The following is a 14369-nucleotide window of genomic DNA, read 5'->3' on the forward strand; positions in this document are numbered from 1 at the left end:
TCTCTCACTTAGCCTATTCCATAGTCTAAGTGTGAGAAGTTTTTGTTTTAGTTTTGCTGTTTGCTGTCTGTGTACTGGCCATTACCTTTTCCACTTCACAGCCTTATCTGAGGGCAGACACTTGTGAAGTGAGAGGGGGGACGCAATGGCCAGTAGGATATATGTATATATGTGTAGTTTTTGTGTTTGTGCTTTTATTTTGTTTTGTTAGGCCTAGTTTTATGTTGTATGATTGGGCTTAAAACTCAACCGTCTTGAGCTGAAGGTGAGGGGAATTGAGGGAGATAGGACATGCTGGAAAACCTAAACCATCCCCGTTAGTACCTCCTAGTCAGAATAGATGAGGTGAGTATGAGAGAAAAGCCCACACTTAGAGCCGAACACGAAAGCCCTCTAAAAATGTGAGTTATAAGCCTTAAAGTGGAACCACTTTCCACATATATTGGAAAGAAAAGAGAGGCTGCCACAATTCGCCTAGGGTGAAGTGATCACGGGTAGCAAATACTGAAGGCGGTAGGAACCCCCCCTCCTTAAAAAAAAAAAAAAAAAAAAAAAAGCCGCCTTTAGAACCCTTTTTTCTTAACCTTTTATATACCCAGATAAACACCCCAGCCGACTGGGACTGTGTAAGGCATGAAACAAATGGAGCTTACTGGCCAGGAAGAAGGGCGGAAAAGCAGAAACCAGCTGGGCGAAAAAGTTAGATGAAAATCGACCAGGGAGTCATTCCTAGTCCAAAAAGAGAAGAAGGAATAAGGGTGGCGAAGCCACGGAAAAAAAAGAAGAGAGAAAAAAGAGAGGGAACCGAGAAAATGAAGAAAATGGTCAGAAAGATTTGACCACAAAAAGAGATGAATGAAGGAATAAGGGTGGCGAAGCCACAAGATGCTACTGACCAGTGGAGACCAAAGCCAGAAGCGCCAACTAAAGAAAGCAACTGATCAGAAGCCTAATATACACAGTCCCCCCCGCATAAATAAAAATAGAAATTTTGAACCTTAGAGCCTTAGGAACATCCACCGAAAACATTACAAGCCAACAACCCCGTTACAAGCCTAAAAGTCCTTCAGTAGCCGCTCGTGGAATCTAAGTCCGAAGCAATTGTGGTGAGCATAATGAGAGAATGCAGTCCTGACATTCCTGGTGAGGTATGAGCGACTGAGCGAACCTAGTGTTGGGCCGAGAGTGTGGGCGATCTTGACAAACAGATATACTGACTGGAAGAGAAAAGGGGGGCGGCAGAAGTTCAAGGCTGTCTAAGGCCGGATTGCACCTGATCCAGAGGGGAGGGATGGTTGAAAATATAGCCCGATCTATGTGTTTCAGTCTTTTATGTGTTTATGTTTCTCTGTGTTTGTTTGTGTTTTTCTTTGCGTCATAGTTTAGAGTCTAAGTTAGGTAGAGTCGGTCAGGGGAGTAACCAGGCTAGAATTCGACTTATTCTTTTCTTCGTTTGTTCTTCACGCTTGAGGACAAGCCTGTGGTAAGTGTGAGCAGTTTGATAAGTCGTATTCTAGGCCTTGGTTACGGGTCAGTATGATGTGCTTAATTGATTATATTTGCAAAACAGTTGTTTAAAGTGTGCAGGTCAAGCATTCTAGCCAGTAGGGAAGTTTCGGAATGTTCAGGTGAAGGAGGCGCCAGCATGATCTCATACTGATCAGTATTCGTGCTAAAACGGCTTGAGATGAAGAAGACGGATAGCTGGGATGGATTACCCACAATTAAGGGCAAAGAAGTCAAGTTGCAACGATGATTTACCCTAAAATCAAGGGAAGCCTCCCTATAAAAGGAAGCCAAATTGGAAGGGAAAGGAGGACACCATCTTTAGGTAGAAAGTTTTCTCGGTAGTTTCAGTCTTTCAGCCGTGTCCCGCTTCTTGCCTCGCCGTAGCCATGATCACTTGACGTTCAGATGTTCCCAGAATTCCAGTCATCGTCCATTCCAGCCAGCAAGATCGTAGTTTAGAGTCTCATCGCCCGGAGTGGCAAAACACTTTTACATTGCTTTCGTAGTTCTAATTTTCTCGCTTTCCTTACGTTGGATCTTGTTTGCCTTTGGATATTTTCTGCTTTTGAAGTACCTTGTTGAAGATCCGAACGTGTTTATGCTATGAAGTTGATTTCCGTTTCATATATTGTGTCATTTTCTTTTCTTTCCTATTCCGCCTAGTTAGCTTAGATCTAAGGTTCCTTGGTGTTTTAAGTGCTAAAACTTTTCTTCCTTGTTTCCGTAGCAATTTCTTTAGTTAAACATGGAACTGTTCGATCGTGAGTGAATCGCTGCATGTGAAGTTTAGTTTGAGTGCGTTTCGTTTCCTGTTGACCAGTACGCGGAGTTGCAGTTTCTGTGTTTTGATTTCGATTTTGGTGTTCTTATTTGTGGATCTGTGTTCGCGAATTGATAAGCTGTATTTCTGTGTTGAATCTGGAATTATTTTCTGATTTTAGTTTGTGTTGTTGAAGAAGATGATGTCCAAGTCTAATGTTGGGGACCACTTTGCTTTTTAGATGCTTTTTGCTTTTGTCCTTTACTTTTTAGTTATAACCTGCAGATCTGTCAGCCTAGTCACCATGACTACCACTACCCTCTGAATATTCTGTCTAGCCCAAAATAGAATCCCGTACCCTCCAAATACTTTCTGTTACAAAAATGTCTCCCATTTCCACGTACACAGCTGCACCTCTACACTTCTTTCCCCATTCTAGTCAGTAGGAAACTACCGTTAAGTTCTTGCCTAGGTAGAGACTCAACCCGAGCGTGGTAGCTAACCAAACCATCCAGAATATCACCACAATAGTTATAACGCACCATCTCTGTGGGATTCGACCCTTACCACCACTATACTGATCAGTAGAAGTGGGTTGAGGAATCTTTGAAACCAGGGTCTAGGCTTAGTAGGATCTCTATCCTGACCAGTAGGATATATCCTTGCTTGAACGACACCTACGCACCTTAGGTCCTTTCACTTAGCAATTTGGCTATCAGTATTGCCCAAATTTTTAGCTACAGTACTATACATGAGCATTCTTTGAATAATATTTTGGATATGCCTATCATTATATCCGTCAATATTCCATTCATAAATATTTTTTCCATTATAAGAATTGTTTATAGTATATTCTTGTTCTTCTATAAGGACATCCTGTGGAGTAGGTCTATTATAATAATACATTCTTTGAGTTGGCTTATCCGCGAACTTAATATTTTCAATTTTATTAAGTTCTTCACTTATTACTTCATCTTCACTATCTGTTCCCTCGATGTCTTTAATAAGAGTATTAATTTTAAACTTGCTAAATTGTTCCTCTAAAATTTCTTCAATATTATTTTTAGATTTCATTTTAAAATCTTTTATAATAGGAGGTGGTTGTATACTAGGAGTACAAACAACCTGTTTAACTTCTTTTTCTATATAAAATTGTTTCCTCAGATCTTTTATTTCTAAACTAATTTTTTCAATTTTACTTGTTAGGCAGTTAATATTTTCCCCAAGCCTTATAAGGTAAAGATTTGTAAAATTTCTTTGCTTTATTATTTCATTTATATATCCTATAGTATTAGCAAAGGATTCATTATCAATTAATTTATGGAAGGCTTTAAAATATCTAACTTCATTTTCTTCTTCGATTTGAAAAGACCTTGAAGGAGGAAAACTAGACCTAATATTTTCTCCTGTTTGAGAAAGTTTATAATCCTTTTCTATAACTGAAATATAATTTTTTATATAAGAATTTATAAACCAAGGAACAAAAGAGATTTCTATATTAATTTCTGAAAGTTCCTTATAAAATTCTTCCGCAAAACTCTTCTTTTCATCCGAAGAGAAATTTATATTAAACCAATCTCTAAAATCTTTCCAAATGGGTTTTTTATAATCCTCCTGTATTTTAAGTCTAGCAGGAGATCCTTGACTGAAATCAATTTTTTTCTTATCCATTTAATCTGAGAAATTAAATTCTGACACAGTCGCATTTGGGTTAACTGTGTAAACCCCTCTAGCAATATTATCTTCTTTTATTTTAATTCCTTCAACTTTATCTTCATTTATCCTTGTTTCTCTTATTCTAGAGGTAGAAGCCCTGGAAGATTCAGGATACTCCACTTTATAATTTGGAGATATATAGAAGTAATTTTCTCTATCCGATCTAGAGCATATGCTATCGCTAGATTTTCTATTACTTTCAAATTCAATTTGAACTTGGCCATCGGAAGTTTGAGTAATACTCAAAGGTCTGGTTTGTGTTTGAGGAATACGAGGGATGGCATTATTTATTATCCAGTTTTTAGGAAACTCAATTTCTTCCCATTTAATAGATCTTCTAGTAGTGATTTCAGATTTCTTAAAATTGGTTTCTATTAAAACCGTTTCATTTATAGATTTATCTTTAATTTTACATCTTGGATTTAGAGTATGAAGGGGTTTATAATAAATCCTACTACAAACACAAATAACCTCAGATCCTGGAGTATAATTATAACCATGTGTTTTAACATTTAAAGTTAAAGCATCATATATATTAATATCTGACAATGAAAGTTGTAAATTAGGATAAACATTAAAGTAAACAGGACCATGAGCTAAACTCGACTGTATAATTCCCATTAAAGAAGAATTATAATCTAAATTTCTAGCGTCTCTCAAGGCTGCTATAAAACTTTCAGGTAAACCTTCTAAAGTTAAAGGTTTAAAAGCAATTTGAACTAAACCTATATGTAAAAATCTATGAGTTTTCTTATAAATTTCAAGACAATTTTTTACAGAACCATTAAATATGAACCAAAATAAATTATCTAGGACCAGAAGCTAATATTGTGTAGGATCAATTTTTTAGCAAATATACATGAGCAATTTTCGACTTTAGTCCAAATAGAATTGATGATCATGATAAAAATATACTTCTACATAAAGTGAGTTAATATATTTTTTTTCTGGCAAATTTTAACACTTACTCTCTTATTTTATTTTCTGTTTTTTTTATTCTATCATCACTCTTCTGCTTTATTTTCTTTCTTATTTATTTTCTTTTCATTAACTAACCAATTTTTTAAATTTCTATCTGCTCAAAAGAAACTATTGCTTATAACAGGACAGAATGAATGTAGTCAGTTTGTTACAAGGAAAGAGAAAAAAGTGATATCAGACAGAATTTAGAAAATTTGAGACGTGCGTTAATCAAAGAGAAGAATCATAGTGAAAGTGAAAGCGCATAAGGAGCTTGACAGAGTTGTATTTGAGACCCTTCCTATCGTAGAGAGGAACTGCACGTATCCCTTGCCTTAGCTCCGACACCGGCAAGCAAGTTTGGCCTCCAAAATCACCCTTTTCAGATGTATCGTGATCCCTTACTTCAATCCTCAACACAGCTAGCTCCGGAATTCTCAATCGAAACGTAAACTCTTCATTCCAATACGGGATCCACTCGTCTTTCTTAACATCCGTCTTCTCCTTTGCACCATCTGCTCCCACCCCGACTATATACATCTAAAGGAGTAGTTCGATAGGAAAGATAAATAAACAAGGCATGATAAGATAGGTATGTCTGTAGCTACCTAACTGTTGCTTTACCTTGGTGTAGAAATCGGGTGGTGAATATGCGTCAAAGTGCGTTCGGCTGAAATCATGTCGCCACCCGTCTCCCATGTACACACTTACCTGCGCATTTGCAATGAATTACTCTTTGCGTCCGTGAATAAAAGACAACCTTTGACTTTATAAATAAAAAATGTGTCTGTATTTTATTGGTGGACGTCCCAAAATAGCAAAATGCATATTTTATTCGTAGTAGTGTTTTTAAAACTGATATCATCCTAACTAACCTTTAAAATCATCTTGACAGGCAATGTTAGTTTAGGGTCGAAAACCTCATTGTTCACGCCTTTCTTCATAAGAAAATCAGGCTTCTTCACATACCCACAACCTCCATTCGAACTAAACAGTCCCTTCATAATCTGAAGCGATTTTCCATGCCCCTATACATCATATAATCATATATACCCATCAAATTAATGTTGCAAATTAAGCTCATTTTAATTTGAAAAATGAACCTGCCTGCATGTTAAAGGCAACCATCTGAGCTCCATGCATCCACCCTATCATTGGCTTAAAGTTTGATGAGGTTACTCTCGTTCCCTTTGGATATATCCTCATTATATTCCTCTGAGTGAATCTACAAAATCAACCGTTATCATAAACCTAAATTAGAATTATATACTATAGTAGATGCGTTTCGTTTTGAGCACTTGTTTTGAAAAAATGAAACTAATAAACAGTTAAAGTGTAGAGAGAGTAAAGTTGAAGAGTTTCTCTACATTATTATCTTTTTTACTTTACTCTCTCTCCACTTTAACTATTTATTATCTTTTTTTCAAAACAAGTACAGTGGGACAGCGAGAGTATTATATTACATGACTACCTTACGACATCTGTTCCATATAAATCAGCAGCCTTTTCCAGCCTCTGTTCACTCAAACTAAGCCGACTAACATTGTTGCTTCCGTCTCTTAGAGCCAGCCTCAATCCCTTCTTCGCACTCCCTGCGCGAATGCCTATGAGACGTTTATATTTGGGCGCAGCCCTACTCCTCAGCTTCTCTTGCACTTCCTCGCCTTCTTCGTCATCGCTCTGAGATATAAGTTTTCATTGTAACCACATTCAACAATAGCATATCTAGAAATAAATATTTTACCTCAGACATATATTTTTCGGGCAGAGGTGAATTAGATAGATCAGCATTGTTATCGGAAAGGTACTCTTTTGGTGGCTTGGTAGAGAGTATGATCTTGTGCTTCAAGTCGTTAGGCGAAGGAAATGCTTCCAAGCTATCCGACTCGGGACAATAAAGCATGTCTCCGAAAACACGAGTAACCATCTGAACAATTAATAAGAGATGTGAATCTTTAAAATGATGTTATGAGTTAATTTTTTACCTCTGCAACTTTAGCTTGAAGATGTGGAGGAAGGTGATCTTCTAGAGTGATTATGACAGGGTACGGAGATTTAACGAACGCGTGCTGTTTGATCGATTCTAGGCATCTCATCAGTGGCACTGGAGGAGTGAGAGTTCTGCAAGTCACAATTAGGTGTTGGGTTCGGGGATTAGTAAATGTGCAAGCAATATATAAGTGCATACTTTCCGTGATAAACTTGGATGTTGTCTTTGGCGGAGTTGGGCCATAGATCTAACTCAATGCCTCGAACACCATTTTCGAGAGCGTTGATGATGGGGACTTCGCTACACTCGCTGTTCAACTGGTTTCCGATTAAGTAGGAATTGTGGCCTGTATATATGAAATAATGTTGCATTGGAGCACTCATGTCATGGTGCACCTGAAGGAATTTTTCACAATTTGTTAAGCTAAATCTATGCTTCAATTTCTCAACTAAACACAATACATGCAATGCAATCAGTAACCTCACCAGATTAATTCTCTCATGTCCCATTGTTTTGTTTTGTTTAGGAAAACTACTAAAATTCATTTGTGATTATTATTACTAAATACAAATATCAAGCCCTTGAGTTGAGCTAATTAATTGGTTGTTGATAAAGATTTTTGGTAGTAAGTTGGTTGAGCTTATGCAGGATAGAGGATCATTTTATAACCAATGCACCACTTTTCTTTCTAGTGTTGGCTACTTTTCAACATATTAGTGTGTCACAAAACTTATATACCACTCCTAGTTTATATAAACAAAAGTTTAGTAGCTCAATTGCTATATAAATTTTATGAGTGTGAAGTAATAATAGCCATATTTGATGAAAAATGTGAATGCAAACAGAATACAGTTAAAAAATTGTGCATGGATTGAGACAGTAATATAAACATTATATATCATGTATTTATTTTAACCACAAAATCAAAATTTAAAATGCAATTTATTAAAACTGAGAATTTAATAACTATTCAGTTACCATTGATCTACAAAATTAAAACTACCAAAAGCTTAAACTAGTACGTTGTAAAAGCCATTCTAATAAAGTAACGTAAATTCAAAAAGTCAGTGGAGTGGGGTCCATGTGCCTCCAATAATTTTAAACTTTTCAGAGGTATTTTATGTTGGAACATGGAGTATTTTATAAAAATATTTATTTACTTCGTGAGGTTTAAGCTTATGGCTAAAAGCCTAAAAATAAAAAAGTTGAAATATTATTTGAATGCTTTAAAAATGTAACTAACCCTATTTTCTCATGGTATTAGTAGTGCAGTAAATAATACTCTCCTACTACTACATTGAAATACTCCAATAACATACATATCCTGAGTAAAAATTTCATAATTCTTTCGTACCAAGTTACATAGACTCCTTGACAAATGGAAATAAAAAATGCCCACATGCATGACACATCAATTAGGCACCAATTCAATGAAACTAAATAGACATCCATTAATTATAGAAAGTAGCATTACTATTAAATATGGAAATTGCCATCAAGGCGTGTAATATACTACATATATATGTAGTATATTATTTTAGACATAAAAAAGTAATTATATTACAATACGTTTCATGTCAAGAAAGAAAAATATATTACTCCTTCCGTCTCCAAAGAATATAAACTTTGGATTTGACACGGATTTTAATGCATTATTGGTAAAGTAAGAGAGAGATACATAAAGAAAGTTTTTTAAATATTGTTAGTGGAGAATGAGTCCCACTTCATTAGAGGGGAGAGTTTCCAAAATTGGAACGTTCATACTCTTTGGGACGGATGTAAAAGGAAATAGTGTATACTCTTTAGGGACGGAGGGGTTCTATATATATTGCACGTCTATTATACGATGGTATTCCATATTTAATAGTAGTACTATAATGACACTTTCTTTGATTAATGGATGTCTATTTTGTGTAAATTAGTTTAATTGAGTTAGTGTTTAATTGATGTGGGATGTGGATTTTTTTTATTTCTATTTGGCAATGAGTTATTGGTAAGGTATACCAAATTACTATACCAACTTGGTATGGAAGGATCATGGAATTTTTACTCATATACCCCTCCTGTCCCCTAAAAATAAAAATTCTTTTTTTTAGTCCGTCCTTTAGAAATAGAAATCTTCTATTTTCGGAAATGTCTTTCTCTGTAATGAGGTAGGGTCCATTTTCCATTAACATATTTTTTAATATCTCTCTTTTTTATTTTTATCAATTTTACATTAAAACTCATGCCGTTTCAAAAGTTTATATTTTTATCGAACGGAAGAATTAAGTACTCCCTTCGTCCCTAAAAATTTGTCACCTTTCACTTTTACCAATTTTAGTAGTGGACCCCATATTACACTAACTCATTCTCACTCACATTTTATTATAAAACTAATATATAAAAATATGACTCACATGCCACTTACTTTTTCAACTCACTTTCTACTACATTTCTTAAAATTTGTGTCTGGTCAAATGGTGACAAATTATGGGGACTGAGGAGTATTATGTTTCAATACAATTTACTAGTTTGAAACCAAGTTTATTCTCGAATAGCTGTACGGTTTCCACGTTATACTAATATTAATTTTCTTACAATTGTGCTTCAGTTAAATTGCTTAGTGGTTAAGTTTAAAAGTTTGTATATATAGGAGAAATAGTGATTCGAGGGCAAAATAGGAGGCTTAAAATATTAGCTGGACTTCACATCGAACGTGTACACGACTTAGCATTTAAATTAGTAGTATTAAACTGGTTTAGTAGAAGATAAGCAAATTAAGCATATCCTAATAATATCTCACATACCTAATAACAACATTAACCAATCTATTGAAACAGTTGACTCCACACCCTTATTTTTATGTAATTTCAATTTTCCACAAATCCCAAAAATGTAACCAACCAATAGAGCAATTCAAACATTTAAGAAATAAAAAATAAAAAAAAACCTGAGAATTGATAGGGGCATTGAGATGAGAGTTGAAGACGAAATGGAAGAAGTGATCGAGGGTGAGGCCGACGGCGTTGTGGCACACCTTCGCCATGATCTCCGCCGCGTGGGCCGCGGTGCACCCTTGGTACTCCAGCAAGAACTTGTGCAGCTGCTCCGCCTTCATGTGGGCGCCTCCCTCCGCATATTGATTGAACGCCGCCGTGACCTCCGGCGGCGCGTGGGGCTCGCTGATCTTGAATTTCCGGTTGTACAATCCTAACACCCTATAGTTGTTGTAACTCTTCTCCATTTCTCTCTTTCTCTCTCTTTGTTAAATGTGTATAATAACTATGTATGACTTTGTATAATTAATCAACAACACATTCATATATATATTTAGATTTATGTGTATTGTATGTAACGCGTCGAAGGAAGTGTTAATTGGTTGAATGGTTCTTTCTTGGAAGTTTTGTCGTTCGTGGGAGATGGATTCTTGCATTATTTATCTAAAATAGGGAAATATTTTAAGATAAAAACATTTCCTTTTGCTTTCCTTGGCTTGACTTTTATGTTTACGAAGATAATTTACAGAAAGTCGTGTATAAAGAGCATTTATTTCATAGGTATATTCTAAACATAAAAAAAAGAAAGTAAAACTCAAAAATAAACTAGAAATGAAATAAACTAAAAGAAACTCCTATAATTAATTGAAGCAAAGAATATAAAACCAATTAATATTGGATAGTAACTTTTCATGTACATATTCTAATTAAATAAGAAAGTAAATAAATAGTACTTCAAAACAACTTAATAAATTTAGAAAATTCTAATTTATAGAAAGGAAAACAAATCAAAGCTAATTAATTCAAATCATGCATCAAATTGGTAAAATAATATAGATTAATTTCAAACTATTAGTTAATTGCACTGAATTAAAAAACGAATTTGTATTACTTCAGTCTAGATGTGATCAAGAAGTGAGCAGAGAAAATTTACAAAGATGTGATCCGGAAGCATGGAGGGAAAAATCACATGAAGTGATCCAAACCTTGAAGGGAAAAAAGTATGCTATTAATATCCTTCATTTACTCATAAATTTATTGCACTAATACACTAATCCTCATAAAATTATCACCATTGTAAATGGAAAGAACCCAAACAGTTGGGCAGTAATGTTAATGGTCAACCGCATTTTGACTAAATTGATGAGTTAAATATAGACCAAAACGTGGTATTATTTAGGACCAAAAGCTAACAATCATGTGTAGGACCAAACATGTATGCCATTAATACCCCTCATTTACTCCTGAAATATATTGCACTAACCCTCAGAAAATTCTCATCATTATGAATGGAAATTTATTGCTGTATTTCTCCTTAATGCATCACCTTAGATTCCTAAACAATTCCAAGAGTTTTAAGCCTTTATTATGATAATTCAAACATGAAAAAGAAGATGACAACAGCAACCTACAACAAGAAGCATTACATGAAAAAATCACACAGCATTACATGAGAAAATCACACAGCATTAGTCTGCCAAAATCATCAACATTCAGAAAGCCACAAGATAGTGCTACAAATATATAAATGGTGTTCCAGAAACTGGTAAGTAAAAGAGCATGTCAATAACGAATATGAATGCTGTAGTTTTCATTCTCCATTTGATCCCTTTGTATACTTTTGGCCGACTCCACAAGAGATTTGTTTTGCCCATCGAGCTCAATCAATTCAAGTGTCGGAATGTATCCAATATCCTCTGGAATCACACTAAGAGAAGGACAGCCTTTAAGCACTAGACTCTTGAGTTTCGGAAAGTGGTTGCTTTCTGCCAACCATTCCTCAAGATTTGATTCGTCAATCAGAAGATATTCCAGCTGTTCGAATTCTCTCTCAATTGGTTCCCAAATACTTCCATTGCAGGCATAGTTTCGCAGTTTGAGCACTTGAAGATTAGGCAACAAACCGACAATACTCAAATCTTTCCAAGTATGCCGCCAACCGCTCAAGGTTAACTTTCTGAGAGACTCGGGAAGAACAAAATTCAGCTGTGGACTGACAGGGAGACTACTACGTATCTCCATTTTGAATTTCTCAAGTCGAAGCAAACATAGAAGGTTTTCTAGATGATAGCTCCCATCAAGCTTCTCTTCGGAGTAACATACTCCCAACTTCCTAACATTAGGAATCATTTTTACCACCCTTTCATTACATTCAAAGTTGGTTGCAAGTGAAAGTGTTTGCAAGCTTTTGGAAGGAGGAGTTGCTCCATCGGGGTGGAGCAAGAGTTGTAAGGAGGGGGAGATGAGATGTCTTAACCATGGCATCTTCCATATCTCAACTGGCAAATGAACCACTACAGAAGCGTTATTTGGATAAATAATCAAGGTTTGGAGATTCTGGAGGCTTGATATGGACGCGGGATTCACAGTGGAGTAGCTGAAAGCAAGAAATCTAAGATCAATCAGCTCAAACACATGAGCTGGGATTTTTGAGTTTAGCATATCCAAAACCCTGAGCAACCTAAATTTCTCCAAAGAGTCTACTGAACTATGGCTGTAGCATATAATAGTACGGATGGTTGAGCCGTCAATGTGTGCAAGGATATTAGAATGAGATATACTAATACGAAGCTGAGTTGCAAAGATTTCAGGTAGAAAAAACGAACCCATAAAACATAGGAGAAAATTGTCTTCCAGCGATCTCATAAGGCACAAGTCGCGCAACAGATCATGAAGGCCACAGCTCTTGATTCTCCCATTCGACTTCCTCTTCGTAACCAAAACAAGATTCCTCCTAACCAAATCCTCCAGCCACTCCTCTGCTACCTCTTCAAGGGTTTTTGGTGCAGTTGACTGAACCAAATCCTCAGCTATCCAAAATTTCACCAATTTCGAGACTCGAATATCATAATCTTCCGGAAAGGCTCCCATGTACAAGAAACAAGGCCTCAAATGGTGAGGCAAATTGGTATAGCTCAAATCTAAGATCGCAGTATACTGGTCCTCATCCGCAGTGATGGCCAGATTCGAGGTGAAGGCAATCTGCTCCCAGTCAGCTTCCGTCTCACTGACTTCCGAGAGAAGTCCCGCAGTCACCACAATCGCGAGGGGCAGCCCTCCGCAGCTCTTCGTGATCCTCGTTGCTATATCTTCCATAGTTTCCAGCATCGGAAGACGACATTCCCCTTTACACAACTCCTTCTTAAGCAGACTCAAACTCTGATCATCTTTCAAATATTGCATCTGATGGAATTTCTCCGGACAAACAACATACTCAGCCACATCCTCTAACCTCGTGGTTAATATTATCCGACTTGTGTTGTTGTTGTTGGGGAAATAGGGCTTTATCTCATCCCAGGCCTTGGTACTCCACATATCATCAATTACGATAAAATATCTTCGATTCGTTAGCGTTTGGTGAACTTTTAAAGGAATTTCCTCTTTGCTTAAGCTAGAAATGTCTTCTCTAACGAATTTTTTCATGGAAACAAGCAGATTTGCGAAAATGTCGCTGAAACTATATTCCTGAGATACTGTAACCCAAGCACGAATATCAAAGGTATCAATGAAATAGGGATCGTGATAAACATTTCGAGCTAGGGTTGTTTTACCGATTCCTCCTGCGCCAGCGATCGGGATGAAGAGGAGCTCGTGGGCATCTCGACGGAGCCAATTCATAATTGCCTCAACGTCGTGCTCGAGACCAACCGCGTCAATTTTTCCGGACGGTGCAAGCCGCGATGGTGGAGCTGGAGAAGCACTGGATCGCATGGCGGTTTAACGGTTGACTTGATTGAGCTCGAATTTTGAGTGACAGTTGACTCAATCAATCCGTAGAATGTGGTGGAAAGCTTTTCAGATCGGTTGTTTTCCAAAGTGTTGAAAACTGTTCGAGCTGTGATTTCTCAAATGGAAGCTTTGATGATCAAACTTGTTCTAGGATGTTGTAACTTTTGATTCAAATGGATTAGAAGATGAGAGTGTGCGTGAGAGAGAAGAATAGAGCAAAAGCTGAATTGAATGAAGTCGATGAATATAAAACGAGAGATTTCGGAATAAACATTTCAATTCGCTAACCTCTCAAGATTTGGAATTAAATTTGTTGATCTTTTGTAATATGAGTAGTTAAAATAGTGTTAGTGGGTACTGAACCTACACTATTAAATTGATATGACTTTCCAAAAATAGAATGCATATATTTTTATTGGACGTACGAAAATGGAAAATGCACATATTTTTCTGGGATAGAGAGAATATAAGCTTTTCCGAGAAAGAAATTAGAAAACAAAAAAGTGGAGTAAGAAGTAAGACAAAACTAATAAGAGAAAAAGTGAGATGGGCAGCTTGATCAATTGATAAATGTTGAAAGAAAAATAAAAAGAAAGAGAAAAAAATTTAAAGCAAAAATCTCTTATTTCGAAAAATTCGCATGCCTCGAACGTAAATTGAGACTCATGAAATCTCTAAAATAAACAAAGCACTAAGCACCGAATTCCTTTTCTATATTAGTCTATAA

At 36.1% G+C, this 14369-nt stretch overlaps 2 protein-coding genes across 2 annotated transcripts; both read right to left on the minus strand.

Moving 5' to 3' along the window:
* Positions 1–5061: 5061 nt before the first annotated feature.
* Positions 5062–10313, minus strand: LOC121778506 (phosphoinositide phospholipase C 6-like). Its single transcript, XM_042175868.1, has 9 exons — positions 9868–10313; positions 7134–7330; positions 6931–7066; positions 6690–6872; positions 6417–6625; positions 6053–6170; positions 5821–5973; positions 5570–5656; positions 5062–5485 (listed from the first exon to the last, which is right to left on the minus strand). Exons 1-9 carry the CDS (start codon positions 10159–10161, stop codon positions 5177–5179), a joined length of 1686 nt encoding a protein of 561 aa, XP_042031802.1. The 5' UTR covers positions 10162–10313; the 3' UTR covers positions 5062–5176.
* A 1163-nt stretch (positions 10314–11476) lies between these two features.
* On the minus strand, positions 11477–13624 carry LOC121779102 (putative late blight resistance protein homolog R1B-14). The gene has a single exon (XM_042176444.1). The coding sequence runs from the start codon at positions 13622–13624 to the stop codon at positions 11477–11479; it is 2148 nt and encodes a 715-aa protein (XP_042032378.1).
* Positions 13625–14369: the final 745 nt, after the last annotated feature.

Source organism: Salvia splendens, chromosome 19 (assembly GCF_004379255.2).
Source record: "Salvia splendens isolate huo1 chromosome 19, SspV2, whole genome shotgun sequence".
Lineage (NCBI taxonomy): Eukaryota > Viridiplantae > Streptophyta > Magnoliopsida > Lamiales > Lamiaceae > Salvia > Salvia splendens.

Excerpts from the sequence above, each read along its gene's own strand:
- LOC121778506 (XM_042175868.1), bottom strand. The coding sequence starts at position 10,161 with ATGGAGAAGAGTTACAACAACTATAGGGTGTTAGGATTGTACAACCGG. Across the intron at positions 7,067-7,133 it reads ATCCAAGTTTATCACGGAAA|AACTCTCACTCCTCCAGTGC; the intron begins GTATGCACTTAT and ends TGTGACTTGCAG. Across the intron at positions 6,873-6,930 it reads TTCAAGCTAAAGTTGCAGAG|ATGGTTACTCGTGTTTTCGG; the intron begins GTAAAAAATTAA and ends TTAATTGTTCAG.
- LOC121779102 (XM_042176444.1), bottom strand. The coding sequence starts at position 13,624 with ATGCGATCCAGTGCTTCTCCAGCTCCACCATCGCGGCTTGCACCGTCC.